The sequence below is a fragment of the Podarcis raffonei genome, chromosome 5 (assembly GCF_027172205.1).
Source record: "Podarcis raffonei isolate rPodRaf1 chromosome 5, rPodRaf1.pri, whole genome shotgun sequence".
Taxonomy (NCBI): Eukaryota; Metazoa; Chordata; class Lepidosauria; order Squamata; family Lacertidae; genus Podarcis; species Podarcis raffonei.
In genome coordinates, this window is record NC_070606.1 from 97,413,542 (window position 1) to 97,430,171 (window position 16,630).

Here is a 16,630-nt window from a genome sequence, read left to right on the forward strand (position 1 = left end):
ATAGATCTCTATCGTTTGCCGCCCCCTGAGTGCCTTGCTCTACCTGCCAGAGCTTTCTGAAGTCTAAAACCAACTTAATAAAAAAACACTGAGCCTCCAGCCAGGGTATGAATTTCAACGCTGACTTTTTTTTTTAATAGAAAAGAAAACAATCCTTCTGACAAAGTCACTTTCAATTAAGTTTGTAACAAATATCAAATAAAATACAAAAGGCTGTAAATTCTCAAGCCTCCCAACAAATGTACAAAAACGGGGGCGTGGGGAGGAGGTTGGGTCCACGGGGTTCAAATACAACCAGAAAGCAGTTCAAGTTCTGTTAAGTCTGGCAGAGGCCGGCAGAGGTGACCCCTCCTGCTTGCTGCTGCCTCCGCTAGAGTGTCCCCAGGGTTGGGAGACCAAGAGGGGAACCTCTTTTCCCAGCGCTCGCTTTCGCCCAGGGAGACTCTAACGCAACACACTTCAGAAGGCTTCGGGAGGAGGGGAACTATGACCGTGAAACACACACTGAGAGCGCACGACTTCAGCAACAACCCCGTCCCTTGTGAGGATGTTCAGGAAGGGGAGGAGGAGGCGGCAGCGGCAGCGGCAGCAGCCGGCAGCTGGAAAAAGCAGCTTTCCCCCCTTGGGCTCCACTCTTCCTGCCCCAACTTCCTCCCCTTCAGAGCTGAAGGACTTTAAAAAGCCGGCAGGAGAGGGAAGGGGCTTTTACCTGGGCTGAGGAGGTCAGCAGAGCAGGTGGCAAGTAAACACAGCCCGACCCCCCTGCAGCGTGAGGTAGAGAGTTGCACCCTAAGACAAAACGCCGTTGTAAAGGAGCAGGGGAAGTAAGAAGGTAGCAACGAGAACCAGTGCCTGGGCCGGGGGCACGGCGTCACCTTTGGTATGTGGCAGAGCTGGGGGTCAAGTGAAGAAATCCCTCCCTCCCTCCTGCCACCTCTCCCAGCCTGAAGGCGAATCTCACTGCCCGGGGACCTCTGCTGCCAAGGAATGTGGAGAAGGGCAACCTGGGGAGGAGGCCGCAGCTAACTGCAGGAGCCCCAGGGGAACTGTGCCCTGCTTCTGCCTCCTGTCCCCAAATCAGAGAGCAAATGGTGCCCTTGTGTTCCTCAAAAATAAAAAGGAGAAAAAGAAGCAGCTACGGTGCTGAAGGGCTGCCCTGAGTGATTGCGAGCTTGGCAGTGTCCCTTGCTGGTTCAAACATGGACCCACCTGGGCCGCCCGCCCCCGCAGCCTGAAAGAACCCAGATCGGCTCACAAGCTGCTGCTGGAAAGAGGAGCCAGAGTCGCTCAGGGGCCCTGGAACGCCCTGCTGCCGCCGTGCAGGCATCAGTGGCGGCTGGAGACCAGCCCTTTGACCTTGGACATCTTCTTGGTGGGCGGCCTCTGCTCCGTGTGCGGGGGGCACTCCCGTTCCGCCAGCTGCTGCTCCATCTCCTGGGCCGAGGAGGAGGCTGTGGCTTTCAGCGTCTTCTTTATGTTTGTGACCTGCAGGGGAGGAGAGAGGCAGAGAGGAGGTTTCTTTGCAAACATGAAACAGCGGGGCACCCCCATTCCTCTGAAGCGCTAGTGGAGGACAGAAGTATTCTGTCCCAAGACAAGGTGCAGGAGGGGGCACAGCAAGCCAGAGATCAATGGGAAGGAGCAGGGAGATCAAAGGAACATCGGAAGCAGCCTCAGACTGGGCTGAAGAAATCAGCCATCTACCCTGGTGTCAGGGATTGGCTGGACGAAGAGGAGTGGTGGGGGGCACCAGCTTGCGAACCCCAGAGCAGGAAGGCTCAGAGCCAGGGCATTGGCGGTGGGAGACTGAGCAGAGGTTAGAGGAAGAAGAAATGAAATTGTCAGCGATGCAATGGAGGAATTTGTCAGACTTTACACTCTTGGCAGAGTTTGAGTCCCAACAGATATCGGGGAAGTTGAAGTCCCCCATGATTACTATTTCTTTCCTTTTTGAATGTTTGGTAATCTGCTCTCGTAAGGCATCATCCAAGTCTTCAGTCTGGCTTGGCAGTCTATAGCAGACACCCACAGTAAGGTCACTGCTGTTTCTCTCTCCTACAATTTTTTACCCCTATACTCTCAATCTGCTTTTCATGCTCCTGGTCATGGATTTCTTCACAAGTGTACACATCCTTTATATACAATGCTGCTCCTTCTCCCTTCCTGTTTGGTCTGTTCCTTTTGAACAGGTTATACTCCTTAATTCCTACATTCCAGTCATGAGATTCATCCCACCAGGTTTCAGTAATGCCTCCCAGGTCGTATTTGCTGTCCTGTATTAAAAGCTCCGGTTCATCTTGCTTGTTTCCCATACTCTGTGCATTTGTGTAGACAACTGAAACCATGACTTGTTCCCTGCAGCTGCTTCCTTCCTGTAGTTTCTTGCCTTTTAGCAGGTTTCCAGAGCACCAGCTCAGTTTCAATGAAGCTATTACCCCCACTTCCAGGTGCTCTTTTGTTGTTCCTATTGTTTTCCCCTCCCCCTCAAGATCTAGTTTAAAGCTCTCCTGTTTAGATTCTCCAGACTCTTGGCGAACACATTCTTGCCAACTGCTGTGAGGTGCAGCCCATCTCTCACCAGAAGTCCGACCTCAAGGAAGCAGAGACCATGATCCAAGAAGCCAACTACCGTATTTTTCGCTCTATAACACGCACCCGACCATAACACGCACATAGTTTTTAGAGGAAAATCCGTAGGCATGCCACCCGTAGGCATTCCCTCCATAACACGCACAGACATTTCCCCTTACTTTTTAGGAGGAAAAAAGTGAGTGTTATGGTGCAAAAAATACGGTACTTCCTGACAACACCACCTGCGCAGCCTGTGGTTTACTCAAGTATTTTCCTCTCTCTTCTTGGGCCACAACCTTCAACAGGAAGGAGTGATGTCTCTTCAGCTCCCTGCCCAGTGTCTCATAGTCCCTTGCTGTGTGGGGCAGTATTATTTGCACCCACATGAATCAGAAAGAAGGGGTAGTAGTCAGTGGGCTTTATAAGACTTGGCAACTTCTCCGTCACATCGTGAATCTTTGCACCTGGAAGACAGCACGCCTCCTGGGACATCCCGTTTCCTCCACACACTACTGCCTCTGTTCCCCTCAGTAGCATCACCCTGACTTCTCCTCCTCCTCTGGGGAGTAGCAGGAATCCTTCCATGGGCTGTGCCTTCCAAAGGCTGCTTGGAGTGTTCTGAGGTCTGCTTCTGTTGTTCTCGAAGTCTTCCCCTCTTGTTTATTGGAGCTTATTTTGATATTGTTGGGACAAGTTACAAAGGCTGGAAACTTATGGTTTGAGTACTTCCTACTCCTTCCTCCCAGCTTGTCATCGCTGGGCTGCAATTCCCTTTCTCTGGTGTCGTCTCCACAGAAGGTAGCAAGTATGTATAAGCAGACTCATCCACAGTCAGTAGCCTTGGATCTGATGGGGTTAGATCAAGAATGGAAAAAGGCTCCTCCAAACCCATCTCCTCCTGTCTTTCTGCTCTGGGTGGGGAGGGGGGTTGGAAATAATCGTTCTGTGCACTGTACCTTTCACAGCCACCTTCTGAGTGTCTTCTGAGCTTGGCAACTGCTGTCCTAGCTCCTCTGGCCCAGAATCAGTGTCCACGGTGAGAGTACGGAAGCGATTTTGCAACTCTAATGACAAAGTGTGGTTTGTGACTGTCCTACTTCTGTGTGTCGCATTCCTCCAGGGGTTAGACCAGGAACCCCCAAACTTGGCCTTCCAGATGTTTTGGGACCACAATTCCTATCATCCCTGACCACTGGTCCTGTTAGCTAGAGATGGTGGGAGTTGTAGCCCCAAAACATCTGGAGAGCCAAGTTTGGGGGTGCCTGGGTTAGACTCTTGCAATGGGCAATCTTTCTCTTCCCTGGGGACACCCCATCTATCTTGATGCACAATCTCAGTCAACTCAGCTCTATCAAGCAACTCTGCATGTTGTCCCGTTGCTTAAGGTGTGGCTAGGCAGGCTTCAAGTTGCTACACCTTCTCTTCCAGCAAGATAACCAGCTTGCACTTGCTGCAAGTGTGCTGTTGCTTCTTCTCTGGCAGAATGACAAACATGGCACAGGTGTAACAGGTCACTGCAGCAGCTCCCTCACTCTCCAAGTCTCTGGTCCTATGCACACCAAGAGACAGAACTCTTGGCCTCCCCTTTAAACTCCCCCGCTAAACGCCCTGTTTGCGAACTCTGGTCGTGAGCTCCCAGGATCTGCACTGAGCTAAGTTTATCAGGCGACAGATGGACTGAATGACCAAATAATGTGAAAAATAAAGCGCTGAGAAAGGTTTGAGAGGAAGAACCTAATAGGAGTGATTAAGAATTGTTCCTTTTTAGACGGTAGCATGCTGCCCTCTAGAGGCCAGAAGACTCCCAGGAGCCATCCTGAGAAGAATGGATAAACTTCAGGATTGATTTTGAGCATTAGTTCCCACAAAGCTAAAGTACGGACATCCTCCAGGCAGGTTAGACCAACAGGAGACGATTCCAGAGGAATGAGTGAAGGTTGCAGAGGAAAAGTCTCAACATTCTTGAATTTATTCCATCCCGTTTGGAAACGAGGGCTGCTGCTTGCCGCTTGCCCTAGAGAATAAAGACATTAACGGGGGCCCATTACCTACCTCTGTCTCTACCTGCTGCTGGGTTCGGTTGTGGTTCTCTTTGTATTGGTTGGCTCTAAGCACCTGCTGCTCAATTCCTAACAGAACTGCTTCGCACCCATCACACCTGTAAACACAATACTTGCGCAGTCAATGTCAGAGAGATGGCAGGAGGTGGGGCTCTGCCTAAACCAAAGAGTGGGAAAGTTGGGAGACCCTGTTGGGGGGCAGCTTACCATTCGTGGAGTGTTTTGATGATGTTGCTGATGTCCTTCCTCTGGATGTCCCTGCCAATGCAGAAGTCCACTTCCAGCATCTGGTTGCGCTGGTCCAGCTTCCCCTGGATGATGTCGGTGTAAACGGCTTCGATGATCAGGTCTTCCAGCTCCCGCAGGTTCCGCATCTCCAGGTCATTCAGTAACACCGAGTAAGGAATACACTGGGGGAGAGAAGGGAGCCCAGGTGAGAAGCTGCCATTCGGGGGCAGAGACCAGCAGGAACACCCTGGAGCCTAGACTAAAACATGCTTTTGTTTCTAGGTGCAGTCTGGGGCGCTGCTCACCATTTTATAGGATATCTGCCAACTTCACACTTAGAATCATAGAAATGTAGAGTTGGAAGGGATGCTGGGGGTCATCTAGTTAAAGCCCCTGCAATTCAGGACTCTCAACTAAAGCATCCATGACAGATGGCCATCTAACTTCTAGCAGCTGAGATGATCAGAACTTAAGTTTCTCAAATACCTTTAGCATGTCAAGGAGCGGGATTCAACTAAGTTGTTGCTTGTGTAATGGGACTAGGTAAAGGTACCCCTGCCCGTACGGGCCAGTCGTGTCTGACTCTAGGGTTGTGCACCCATCTCACTTAAGAGGCCGGGGGCCAGCGCTGTCCGGAGACACTTCCGGGTCACGTGGCCAGCGTGACGAAGCTGCTCTGGCAAGCCGGCACCAGCGCAGCACACGGAAACGCCGTTTATATAAAGCGGTACCTATTTATCTACTTGCACTTAGGGGTGCTTTCGAACTGCTAGGTTGGCAGGAGCTGGGACCGAAAGACGGGAGCTCACCCCGCCACGGGGATTCGAACCGCCGACCATGTGATCGGCAAGCCCTAGGCGCTGAGGTTTTACCCACAGCGCCACCCGTGTCCCAGTAATGGGACTACACCCCCCCAAAAAAAAATCTGTTCTGGAGGGTTAGGGAAAACCCCAAAACAGGTTTAGGGGGTGAAGGGGAGAAATCTTGTTGCTTGTGCAGGCATCATTCTCCACGTACAAACCCCCATGCATAGGTATGTTGGATTCACCCAGAGTATCTGTAGGACAGGGACGAAGGTCAAAAATGTTGGGACTGAGCCATCAGTGACTAGCATGCAGTGAGGGTTCCCCAAAGGCAGAGGGCATTTAAGAGGAAGGCCTAAGTTGAAAAGGTTTGAGAGAAACGGAACTAAAAGAACATGGCAGGTGTTAGATATAACACAGCAAGGGCACATCATGCTTCACTGGGGAGCACCAGGGATTCAGAGGCAGTTTCCATTATTACTCATGCGCTGCCAACTGGAAGACAAAACGTTACCCAAGCCCCATCCATGAAATGCATGAAGGGGGTGCTGTAATAGCAGTACTTGTGGCACTACAGCCCGGCTTAACCTGTTATTACTTGTTGTAACCTAACTGCCGAAGTCAATGGAAAAACTGCTCCAGTTCTTGCTTTTTTCCAGAAATACCTAATGGGATACAGAGCTACTATTATTCCTATTTTTTAGGGAGAACTAAAGTTGACACAGATACCTAGCCCCTTCCTTGAGTTACGCCACGGAGTTACGATTTGGGCAAGATGGCAAAGGATAAACCATCAAGCCATCTGATAACTGATCAAAGGAAACCAAAGTGATTCAGGCATAAATGTTTCATTTCAGCAGCTGCTCTCTCTGCTTCCCCCATTGCTAAAAAGCTGCCTGAAAGCACCAGGGATTCATGTCCCATAAGTCTATTCTACACCCTTTGGCTCTCAAGATCAACAGGAGATGTCAAAAGTTCCCAAAAATTCATATATGCATGCATGTGTAGACACACATTTACACACTCTGTGTGTGCGCGGACACACATATATGGAGGTTTGCCTTTAAATTGGCTGGTCTTAGTGCCAAACTTTACCTTCATTCTGGAAGCTAAGCTGACAATAGTTAAGTGCTTTAACTTGTTCTTCTGGGCCCCTGTTAGCTCTGGCAGGTTAGTCTTGTTTGCTGTCCAAGAAATTGAATTAAAGAAAAACTTCAGGTTATGTGCTTCAATTGAATTACTCAACGCTGCTGACTTCATTCACACAACTTTGAGCCACATTCTCTGCCACACAGAAGAATGCTCCCACTTCCCTACAGGCACTGGCAAATGGAGAAGCATGGGGCGGTTTTCAGAATACGCACCTCTGAAAAGCAGAGTCTGCATTTCCCAACCTGATAACCTTCCTAAATGTTTTGAATTGTAACTCCCATCAACTCAAACCAGCATGGCCAATGGTCAATGGAGTCCAAAACACCTAAAGGGGACTAAGTTGAGAAAGGGTGACATGGACTGTCACTTCACTGAGTTCAAATATCTATAACCAAAAAGAGAAAACCAGAGCAATGTGGCTTTAACTTTCCTTAAGTTGCAAGCAAGTGAAAACCTGCACAAGGCAGAACTTTGTTTCCAGCATCCACACCTTTCTCTTCATTTTTTAAAAAAACAAAACAAAGGGGTGGAACAGGCAGTATGCCATTGGGTATGAATTGTTAGCCAGAATCCATGGATTTTGCACTGATATCACACACGGTTTCTGAACAGTTTCTATTCCCTCCATTGTGCCTCACCAATAAATCCATTTTGGATCACCATTCACAGAATCCCAGTGTTTTAATTACAAAATACCATGAGTAGGATACCCACCCTCACAGAACCAATTGCCATAAGCTGGTTTGAGCATGTGAGAACTACGCAAGTGTTGTGTGTTTTGCAAAGATTATCCCTTTAAAAGATTTGATGCAGAATGTATGAAGACTCAGGTGGTAAATTTTGGATGAGAATCAAGTTTAGGCACAACTTGTTGACAAGGCAGATTTGGTAACAGGAAAGTTTCAAATCTCATTATTCTTAGAATGCCCTTGAAATCTGCAAAATGGGGGAGCTGGAAAACTTTGGATAGAGAAGCAGCCTGGCACTGGGAACCAGTGCATGTAACAGCAAATCAGTTCAGATGAATGATAAAGTAACTTCCTATGAAACATTTGGAGCCACCCAAGTTCACATGCTCTGTTGGAGGAACTGGACACGAAGGAATGGGTTAATTTCTTTCAAGGGCAGAAATCACCCCAGGTATGAGATAAGTTAACAGGTACAAGGTCAACCAAGCCAGTTGTTATGGCAATGGCTCATTAGATAGTCAGTGAGCCTTGAGAAGTGAATCTGTGTTATGTCTTGAATTGCTGGAGCGACAGAAATACTTTGTATTTGTATGCATATATCTGCTGAAGTCAAAAGCCAACAACATCCAATTAGAAAGATCTCAGGAAACAAGGCTTAGAAAGACCTCTGAGGACTTGCTGAACCCATAGTATGATGCATTAATGCAGTTTCACATGTTGCTACGTCTTTAGAGCTGAGCAGAATAAATTAATACTATTTATAAAGTGCCTGAAATGTTACATGCTGTACAATGAAATACTTCAGAGTCAACAGTGAAACTGGAAGGAAGGGTAAAATTAGTAGGAAAGAAAAGTGCAGGGCTCAGAAGAGATCACAGGGGAAGAGCAGAAAGCAGATAGAAAGGGAAGCGGAAATGGACGTGAAGCAAGAGGAAGGAATTGTGATAGAAACTGAACAGGACAACCAGCTACCTGAAGCGCAGCTCCTGCTCTGCTCTTGGATAATTAAAAGATCTGCAGTGCAGAGTAAGGAGTGCAAAGCCGGGCAAATGATGATCTAATCACCAGCAGTCAGGGAAATGAGATGAGATGGGAGGCAATGGCAACAGAACTGGATGATAACAGGAGAAAAAATGGGGGAGAAATGGTATGTTAACCCATGCTATATTTCTACACTGCTTTTCATTCAAATGAATCCCAAAGCGGCTTACAAATAGGGATAGAAATAAAATCAATAAACAGTTTTAGAGATGAGCTCCATCTGAAAAGGACAGAAATTTTGTCTGAAGGAACCAAGGCAGGCAGATCTCGCAGATTTTGAGATCTTCCATGAACTTGGCCGAGGAAGAAACTGGAGATGCCAAAAGCCAATGAAGACACAGTAGTGTTAAAATGAGTTCTAGAATTGCAGCTGTCTCTTACCTACATAGTCCGGGTATGTTCCATAGGCAAAGAGATTCAGCAGCTGAAAATAAGCAGCATTGGGACCTTCGGCAAGCTGCATAGGAAGAAAAAATAAAGGAAGAGACCCATTAGAGTGCAAGTGAGCCCATGGCTAGTTAAGTATTAAGACTATTCCAAGGGTTATCAAATTACACTATTGCAAGCTTGCTTAAATCAAGGAGACAGCACTGGTCAAGGCCAGATGTTTCAGCAACGGAGCTTCCTGTTTTCCAGGTTCAACCTTGGAAAATGGCACTGCTAAAGCAGCGTTCACTAAAGTGGGTGCCCTCTAGAGATTTGGACCACAACTCTCATCATTTATGACCATTGGCCAGGCTGGCTGGAACTAATGAATGATGTAGTCCAAAGTGTCTGATGGGTACTGTGCTGCTGAAGTTTGCCCTAAGTAAAAGAGATTCCATATTCATTGTTTCACAGAATCTTCTAGCACACAGACTGTGTCGACTTTGCAGGCTGTTGCAGGATCAAGGTCTGTATAAGCCAATATATGAACAAAGTACTTTAGCCAGGCACCCACAGCACCTTCCTTGCCATTTTGTCAAGACCAAGAAACTATGGTTGATGGCTTCAGAACAAGTTAAGATGTTAAACCATGGTTTGAAGTTGGGTTAATGCCCTGGCTTGTTCTGAAGCCATAAACCATACGGCAGGCTTACATGTAATGCTCAACCATGATTTAAAACAATGAGCATGCGTTATAATGAGCGCAAGAGAAGACTTGAGCTCCCACACTCCACTCACCCACCTACCCAGTACAACCTGTAAAATTACCTGAGCAGTTTGCTTTCACTTTCCACAAAACATGAGATGGCAATTTAAAACAAATTAGTTAAGCAATCCAGCAGCATCATTTATGGTTTGACACTCACCAGTCTCCAGGAAATCGGTCACACTCACCTCTTGCACATTTGTTAATTCCAGCAGCTCACCAAAGACATAAACCCCAGGGGCCTCGAGCACTTGGCTGATGAGGGCAGTCAGAGCTGATCCACTGGTGCCTTTGGCTAATAAAATAAACTGCTCAAGGAGATTACAGGACGGTTTCTGTTCCCCTGCCATTCTAGACGCTTTTACCTTTCAAAGAGAAAAAGGGGATAAATCACTACTCAAGCACCGCTAAGAAAGAATATGAGTGTGGCCAAGGTGGCAAATGTGTCTCTGTGCTTCCTGCTTAAAAAAAGGTAATCCAACAGAAGTGAGAAGTTTACAAAGCAGCACCTCAACTCCAAACACAACTGCATAAAGGCTTGCAGAAGGTTGGGAAACAGTAGCTGAAGAGTATTGCTTATTGAAGGACACAGCCTACATTACTTCAGTAAGGGAGTGGGTGAACCCTTGGAAAATATATCTCTAAGTCCAGAGAGCCGTGGAAACAACGCCAGAATTGTAATCAACATAAATCATTTCAGAATTGCTTCCCAATCCTGTTCCTTCATTTCAGCTTTTAAAGTACAGCTGTGAACTTTCCCCTTGATTCTACTGTTCCATCTTTCTTTCATATGCTTTGTTTTTTTTTACAATCAAGAAGTGAATTAATTTCATTAATACAAACAAACAAATATCCACCTGCCCTCAGGGGAAGAGGTGAAAATTCCCTTTTCGGAGCACACAATGGTACTCTGTTTTCAAACATAATCCATTCCGGAAGTCTGTTCGAGTTCCGAAACGTTCGAAAACTGAAAGCGGAAACCTCAAAACGGAAGACTCGTTTCCTGCTTGACTTCCGAGGCATGTTCAAAAACCGAGGCATTTACTTCTGGGTTTTCGGCATTCGAGTTCCAAAGCTTTCGACTACAGAGGCGTTCGAAAACAGAGGTACCACTTTATGTATTATAAATACAGTGGTACCTCTGGTTACATACGCTTCAGGTTACAGACTCCACTAACCCAGAAATAGTACCTCAGGTTAAGAACTTTGCTTCAGGATGAGAACAGAAATCGTGCTCCAGCGGCACAGCAGCAGCAGGAGGCCCATTAGCTAAAGTGGTGCTTCAGGTTAAGAACAGTTTCAGGTTAAGAACGGACCTCCAGAACGAATTAAGTGCTTAACCCGAGGTACCACTGTATGTGTATGCATTACATATATGTAACACAAACACACATTGTTTTTATTATGTACTTTGTGGTTTTATTCTGTATTTTTATGCTGTGAACCACCCTGAGATCTTTGGATGAAAGGCGAAATACACTTCATAAACAACAACAACAACGCATACGCCTCCCCCCACTGCATATATATATTATGAAAGGCGGAATACACAATACAGTGGTACCTTGGGTTAAGTACTTAATTCTCTCCGGAGGTCTGTACTTAACCTGAAACTGTTCTTAACCTGAAGCACCACTAATGGGGCCTCCTGCTGCTGCCACGCCACCACCGCACGATTTCTGTTCTCATCCTGAAGCAAAGTTCTTAACCTGAGGTAATATTTCTGGGTTAGTGGAGTCTGTAACCCGAAGCGTATGTAACCTGAAGCGTATGTAACCCGAGGTACCACTGTAAATAACAATAACAATAATGCTGCACACGCCCCCTCCCCCTGCATATATATTATAGGTCACGCACACAGGAGGGAAAATGGGAGAAGGGCGTTATTGCGAGGCGCTTAACGGGACCGGGCGCTGCGGGGCGTTTTCCGGCAACGAATGACGGGCGGAGGGCCGGTGTGCTTGGGGGGCTCCCTCTTCCCACAGCCCCCCACCCGGTGAGGGAGGCCGCCATCACGAGGGGAAACTCGCCCCCCAAGGGCCCCCCTCCGCCCCACCAGCGCCGCCGCCGCCCTGGCCACCGGGCCGCCTCCCCTGCCGCAGCCCCTACCTGGCAGCCCGGCGCGCTCCCTTCCCTCCTCCTCGCTCGCTTCCTCCGCCCGTGCCGCACCTCAGGCCGCCATGACAGCGGCAGCGGCGGCGGAGTAGAAGGAGGCGGCGGAGAGGGACCGGCAAGAGCGTCGCGCGCGTGCGCCGCCGCCTCCGCTCCGGCGGGGAACTGCCTCCCCCGCGAACGAAGGTTCCGCCTGGGGAGACTCAGCGCCGCCTCACATCATATTATTATTATTATTATTATTATTATTATTATTATTATTATTATTATTATTATTATTATATTTTACAATCAAGAATGTATGAATTTTATTAAAACAAACAAACAAATATCCGTCCGCCCTCAGGGGAAGAGGAGAAAATTCCCTTTTTGGAGCATACAATAAATAATAATAATAATAATAATAATAATAATAATAATAATGATGATGATGATGATGATACAGAACCAAAAGATACAAAACAAGCGCACGAAACAATAAACCTCTTCCCCCCCCGCCCCCGCCACACCACTATACATAGATATAGATACTGTATAGTTATAGATATATTGTATTTTTGTGCTGTGAACCACGCTGGGATCAACAGGTGAAGGCATCCAAATAAGTATAATTATAATTATACCGAGCCCCTCTGGGCTGCTTCCAGAATATTCATTATGATTATACATATTGCTAGCACAGCCATCCCTGCCCGGTCCTCCTCCCTTAACACTCTGCCCGAGTTTGCACAACTGAAGGCTGTATTTCAATAAGTAATAATAATGTGGTAGTAATAATAATAATAATAATAATAATTGTTACATTTATCATGCCACCACTAACCCTCATAAAAAAACAGGCGCCAGAGCAGTTCACGGAAATCTGAAATGACATGCAACAATATAAATGTTTCCTTTTTTTTAAAGAACCCTCCCCATATTACTTTTAAAAGGCTTTTGTACACAATAAAAGCACCTGTAACATAGCACAGATAAACCCAGCGGAAGCAAAAATAAGTGCTGCTCTACATTCGGCGGGGCTTATTCACCAGGTAAATAGGTATAGGGTTGCGGCCTAGCAGCCCTACCCCTAACCATGAGTCCTGTTGAATTTCGTGGGGTTTATTTCCAAATTAAGTGGGGTAAGGCCCAGTCCTGTGGGAGGAGGGCACGTTGAAGCCAATAGTTAACTTCCAATGGGAGCCCCCTGAGGCCTAAGCCCATTCACGCCAGTGGATTTAGGAGCATGGTTTAGGGTATGGTTGTTGTTAGAAGAAAACCTTGAGTTACCAGGTTAACAGCAGCACCAAATTTCTTGACATTCAAAGACGGGCAGCATCCCATTCTCCCCCTAACCCCCGTGGCTCAAATCACGGTCTGGTGATGTCCACAATGTTGCCAGCCTTAAAAGGCGGAGGGCAGGGCACAGCTAGCAGTGGGAAGGTCCAGAAAGAAGCTAAAATGTTGGTTTCAATGTATGGGGGGGGAGGGGGGGAAGACCGCTTCCACTTGTTGCAATGGTTCCTTAGAAATTTGGATTATAGCAATGATGTGCAGGCGTTTCCCCCACTTTGACTCATGTACAACCATGTATATGTGAAGCACCAGGAAATAAGCTGCAAAACAGCCTCAAAAGGTAGGAGAACTGCAAAAATGGTGCAAAAAGAGCGGGAAAGTAGCTAGCAGTCTCTGGAGCCTTTGCACAGAACTTTCAGGCGTGTAGAGAGTGAGAAAGGAGGGTGGGAGGAAGCGATTGTGGAGGAATTTGGCTGATTTTTGTGGATATTTGGTGGTGACTGGGGGGGGGGCAATATAACACTGGTCCTGAAAGATCTATCTACGTTGATTCCCAGTATGTTTCCAAGCACAATTCCAAGTGTTGGTGCTGACCTTGAAAGCCCTAAACAGCCTTGGCCCAGTATACCTGAAGGAGCGTCTCCACCACCATCATTCAGCCCGGACACTGAGGTCCAGCTCCGAGAGCCTTCTGGCGGTTCCCTCACAGACCCTCCAAGTGTCCCTATTTTCCAGGGACAGTCCCAGATTTACAGAAGCCGTCCCAGTTTCTGATTTGATCCCAGAATGTCCTGATTTGCTTAGGACATCCCTATTTTCGTCAGAGAAATATTGCAGGGTATGGTAGGATGTCCCTATTTTCATCAGAGAAATGTTGGAGAATATGGAATTATCCGATCCCCGAGCCATCTGAAGGCAGCCCTGTATTTTTGTATTTTTAAATATATTTTTATATATGTTGGAAGCCATCCAGATTGGCTGGGGTAACCCAGTTAGATGGGTGGGGTATAAATAGTAAAATTATTTATTATGGAATAGGACATTCCTATTTTCATCAGAGAAATGTTGGAGCAAGAGGTGAGGTTACAGGGAACCAGGCAGAGGGCCTTCTTGGTAGTGGCACCTGCCCTGTGACACACCCTCTGAACAGATGTCAAGGAGATAAACAGCTGTGTGATTTTTTAAAGACATCTGAAGGCAGCCCCGTTTAGGGAAGTTTTTACTATTTTTTGTTGGGAGCCACCCAGAGTGGCTGGGGCAACCCAGTCAAATGTTGTTGTTGTTGTGCAGCAACGAAAAAGAGCAGTATCAAACTCTTAAGGGCAGTTCGTATCCTATGTTCAGGGAATATTGGTTGCAGAGGCAACAGGGGGTCTGGTGGTGCAGGACAGTATCCCAGCAGGAAGGAAGATTAAGCTGTCAGTTAGTTCATCCTGCACATGGGATTAGGCAGGAGAGAGGGGACCACCTTGTCCTTTTAACTCGGGCAGCAAAGTGGCTTGCCTGGGCCCTGCCCTGCCTTGATCCCTTTAATTTCAGAGAGCAGCTTCGGTCCTATCCTACAGCTAAGCGCCCTCTGAGGACTTCCGGGGCTCCTAAGGTAACCTCGCTCAGTAAAAAGATGGATGCTCATCGACCAGCAGTTGCAAGACAAAAACAAGCATTGATCGGTTTCCCAGAGATGAAATTGAAGTATCTCTGCTTTGCTACAGCCCCCTCAGCTCTTGAAGACTGTCTGCTTTTAATGACCTGCTAACAGGGTAAATGGGTAAAAACATCAGGGGGCCAACAAGCCTGTTTTCTATGTGAGAAGTGGAATTCTGGCTTGCTTGAAGGGCAAAAGCTCAATAACCTTCCATTTGAATTCTGCCATGACTTTTTTTGGTTAAAAAAGATGTATATTATCATAACTCTCAGTCCAAGTAAATGTGTGTGTGTGGGGGGGGAGTTGCTGCCATTTATCTGTATACATCTCAACAGCAAGAAAAAGCTTTTCCCTCTAGCAATAAAATGTGTGTGTTGGGGCTCACTTGTGCTCTAAGGTTTTATAATCTTGTGATGTTTTTATTATTTTATTGTACACCCTGCTGATATTCTTATCTTAAGCGGCAGTTTATAAATATTCCTACAAATAAAGATATACAGAAACACGCCCCCCCCATGTATATTATCGTTTTTTTAAAAAAATCAAGTACAAGCATTGAATGTACAATCCTTTAATTCTGTGAAAGACCAAATCAAATAGGGTGGGATGTATGGCTTGACAGTATAAAAATGCTGCATGCACCACACTCAAAAATAAAAAGGGATTTTTATTTTTTTTAAGATAGGAAAGATGACCAAACATCATAGAATTGAAGTCCACCATCCGGCCATGCAGGAGTCACAGCTAGCAAATCCATGAGAGGTGGCTACCCAACCTCTGAAAACCTCAAGTGAAGGCGAGTCCATCCGCTACCAAGGGAATCTGTTCCACTGTCAAACAGCTCTTACCATCAGAAAGTTATTCCTAATGTTTAACCGGAAAATGCTTTCCTGCAATTTGAATCCATTGGTTCTGGTCTTCCCCTCCGGAGAAGCAGAAAACAAGCTTGCTTCATCTTCCAGGTGACAACCCTTCAATATTTGAAGGCGGGTGGCGCTGTGGGTAAAAGCCTCAGCGCCTAGGGCTTGCCGATTGAAAGGTCGGCGGTTCAAATCCCCGCGGCGGGGTGCGCTCCCGTTGCTCGGTCCCAGCGCCTGCCAACCTAGCAGTTCGAAAGCACCCCCAGGTGCAAGTAGATAAATAGGGACCGCTTACTGGCGGGAAGGTAAACGGCGTTTCCGTGTGCTGCGCTGGCTCGCCAGATGCCGCTTTGTCACGCTGGCCACGTGACCCGGAAGTGTCTCCGGACAGCGCTGGCCCCTGGCCTCTTAAGTGAGATGGGCGCACAACCCCAGAGTCTGTCAAGACTGGCCCGTACGGGCAGGGGTACCTTTACCTTTACCTTTTTTATGGTATCACCTCTCACCTCCTTCCTGGAGGTTTTTAAGTAGAAGTCAGATGGTCATCTTTAATGGATGCATTAGCTGAGATTCCTGCATTGCAAGGAGTTGGACTAGATGAACCATGGGGTCCCTTGCAACTCTACATTTCTTTGATTCCATGTATATTAGGAGAAATTCACCAATGAATTTTCAGAGAATCATAGAATCGTAGAAATGGAAGGCTTCTAGTCCAACTTCCTGCAATGCAGGGGAAAAATAAAAGATTGGTTGTGTTGTGGAAATGTGAAGAGCTGAAACTTAAGATGAGAAAATGAGATGAAAAGATGAAAAATGAGCAACTGAGAGAAACCCAAGTGGATGGATTCTCTCATTCCTAAATTGGGTGTAGAGGAGAAAACTGTAAGATTAGACCTGAACGCTTATAAGAAGCAAAAAGCACAGCCTGTGATGGTTTCATCGGAACCTGGCTGCATGGCAACAATTTGTGATGATCATTTCACTCAGGGTTACTAAGACGGCTTGTATTAACACAAATAAGGTAAGAAAGCACTTCTCCATTCTGCCCCAACGGAATCTTAT

At 46.9% G+C, this 16,630-nt stretch overlaps 1 protein-coding gene across 2 annotated transcripts; it reads right to left on the minus strand.

The window, feature by feature from the left end:
* Positions 1-1,222: 1,222 nt before the first annotated feature.
* On the minus strand, positions 1,223-13,165 carry COPS7B (COP9 signalosome subunit 7B). 2 transcript variants are annotated; one of them, XM_053390832.1, is made up of 7 exons: positions 13,058-13,165; positions 9,865-10,041; positions 8,926-9,001; positions 6,758-6,846; positions 4,839-5,041; positions 4,624-4,729; positions 1,223-1,485 (listed from the first exon to the last, which is right to left on the minus strand). In XM_053390832.1, the coding sequence occupies exons 1-7, from the start codon at positions 13,109-13,111 to the stop codon at positions 1,327-1,329; spliced, it is 864 nt and encodes a 287-aa protein (XP_053246807.1). In that variant the 5' UTR covers positions 13,112-13,165; the 3' UTR covers positions 1,223-1,326. The 2 variants fall into 2 exon arrangements, with proteins under 2 accessions (XP_053246807.1, XP_053246808.1); XM_053390833.1 differs by lacking the exon at positions 13,058-13,165 and adding an exon at positions 11,786-11,929.
* Between the last annotated feature and the right edge of the window lie 3,465 nt (positions 13,166-16,630).

What these genes read in the sequence shown, in the direction of transcription:
- COPS7B (XM_053390832.1), bottom strand. Translation starts at nt 13,111, where the DNA reads ATGGGATGCTGCCCGTCTTTGAATGTCAAGAAATTTGGTGCTGCTGTT. An exon ending in AATTAACAAATGTGCAAGAG is followed by an intron (nt 9,002 to 9,864) that starts GTGAGTGTGACC and finishes CTTCCTATGCAG; the next exon opens with CTTGCCGAAGGTCCCAATGC. An exon ending in AGCAGCAGGTAGAGACAGAG is followed by an intron (nt 1,486 to 4,623) that starts GTAGGTAATGGG and finishes CCTCCCCTGCAG; the next exon opens with GTCACAAACATAAAGAAGAC.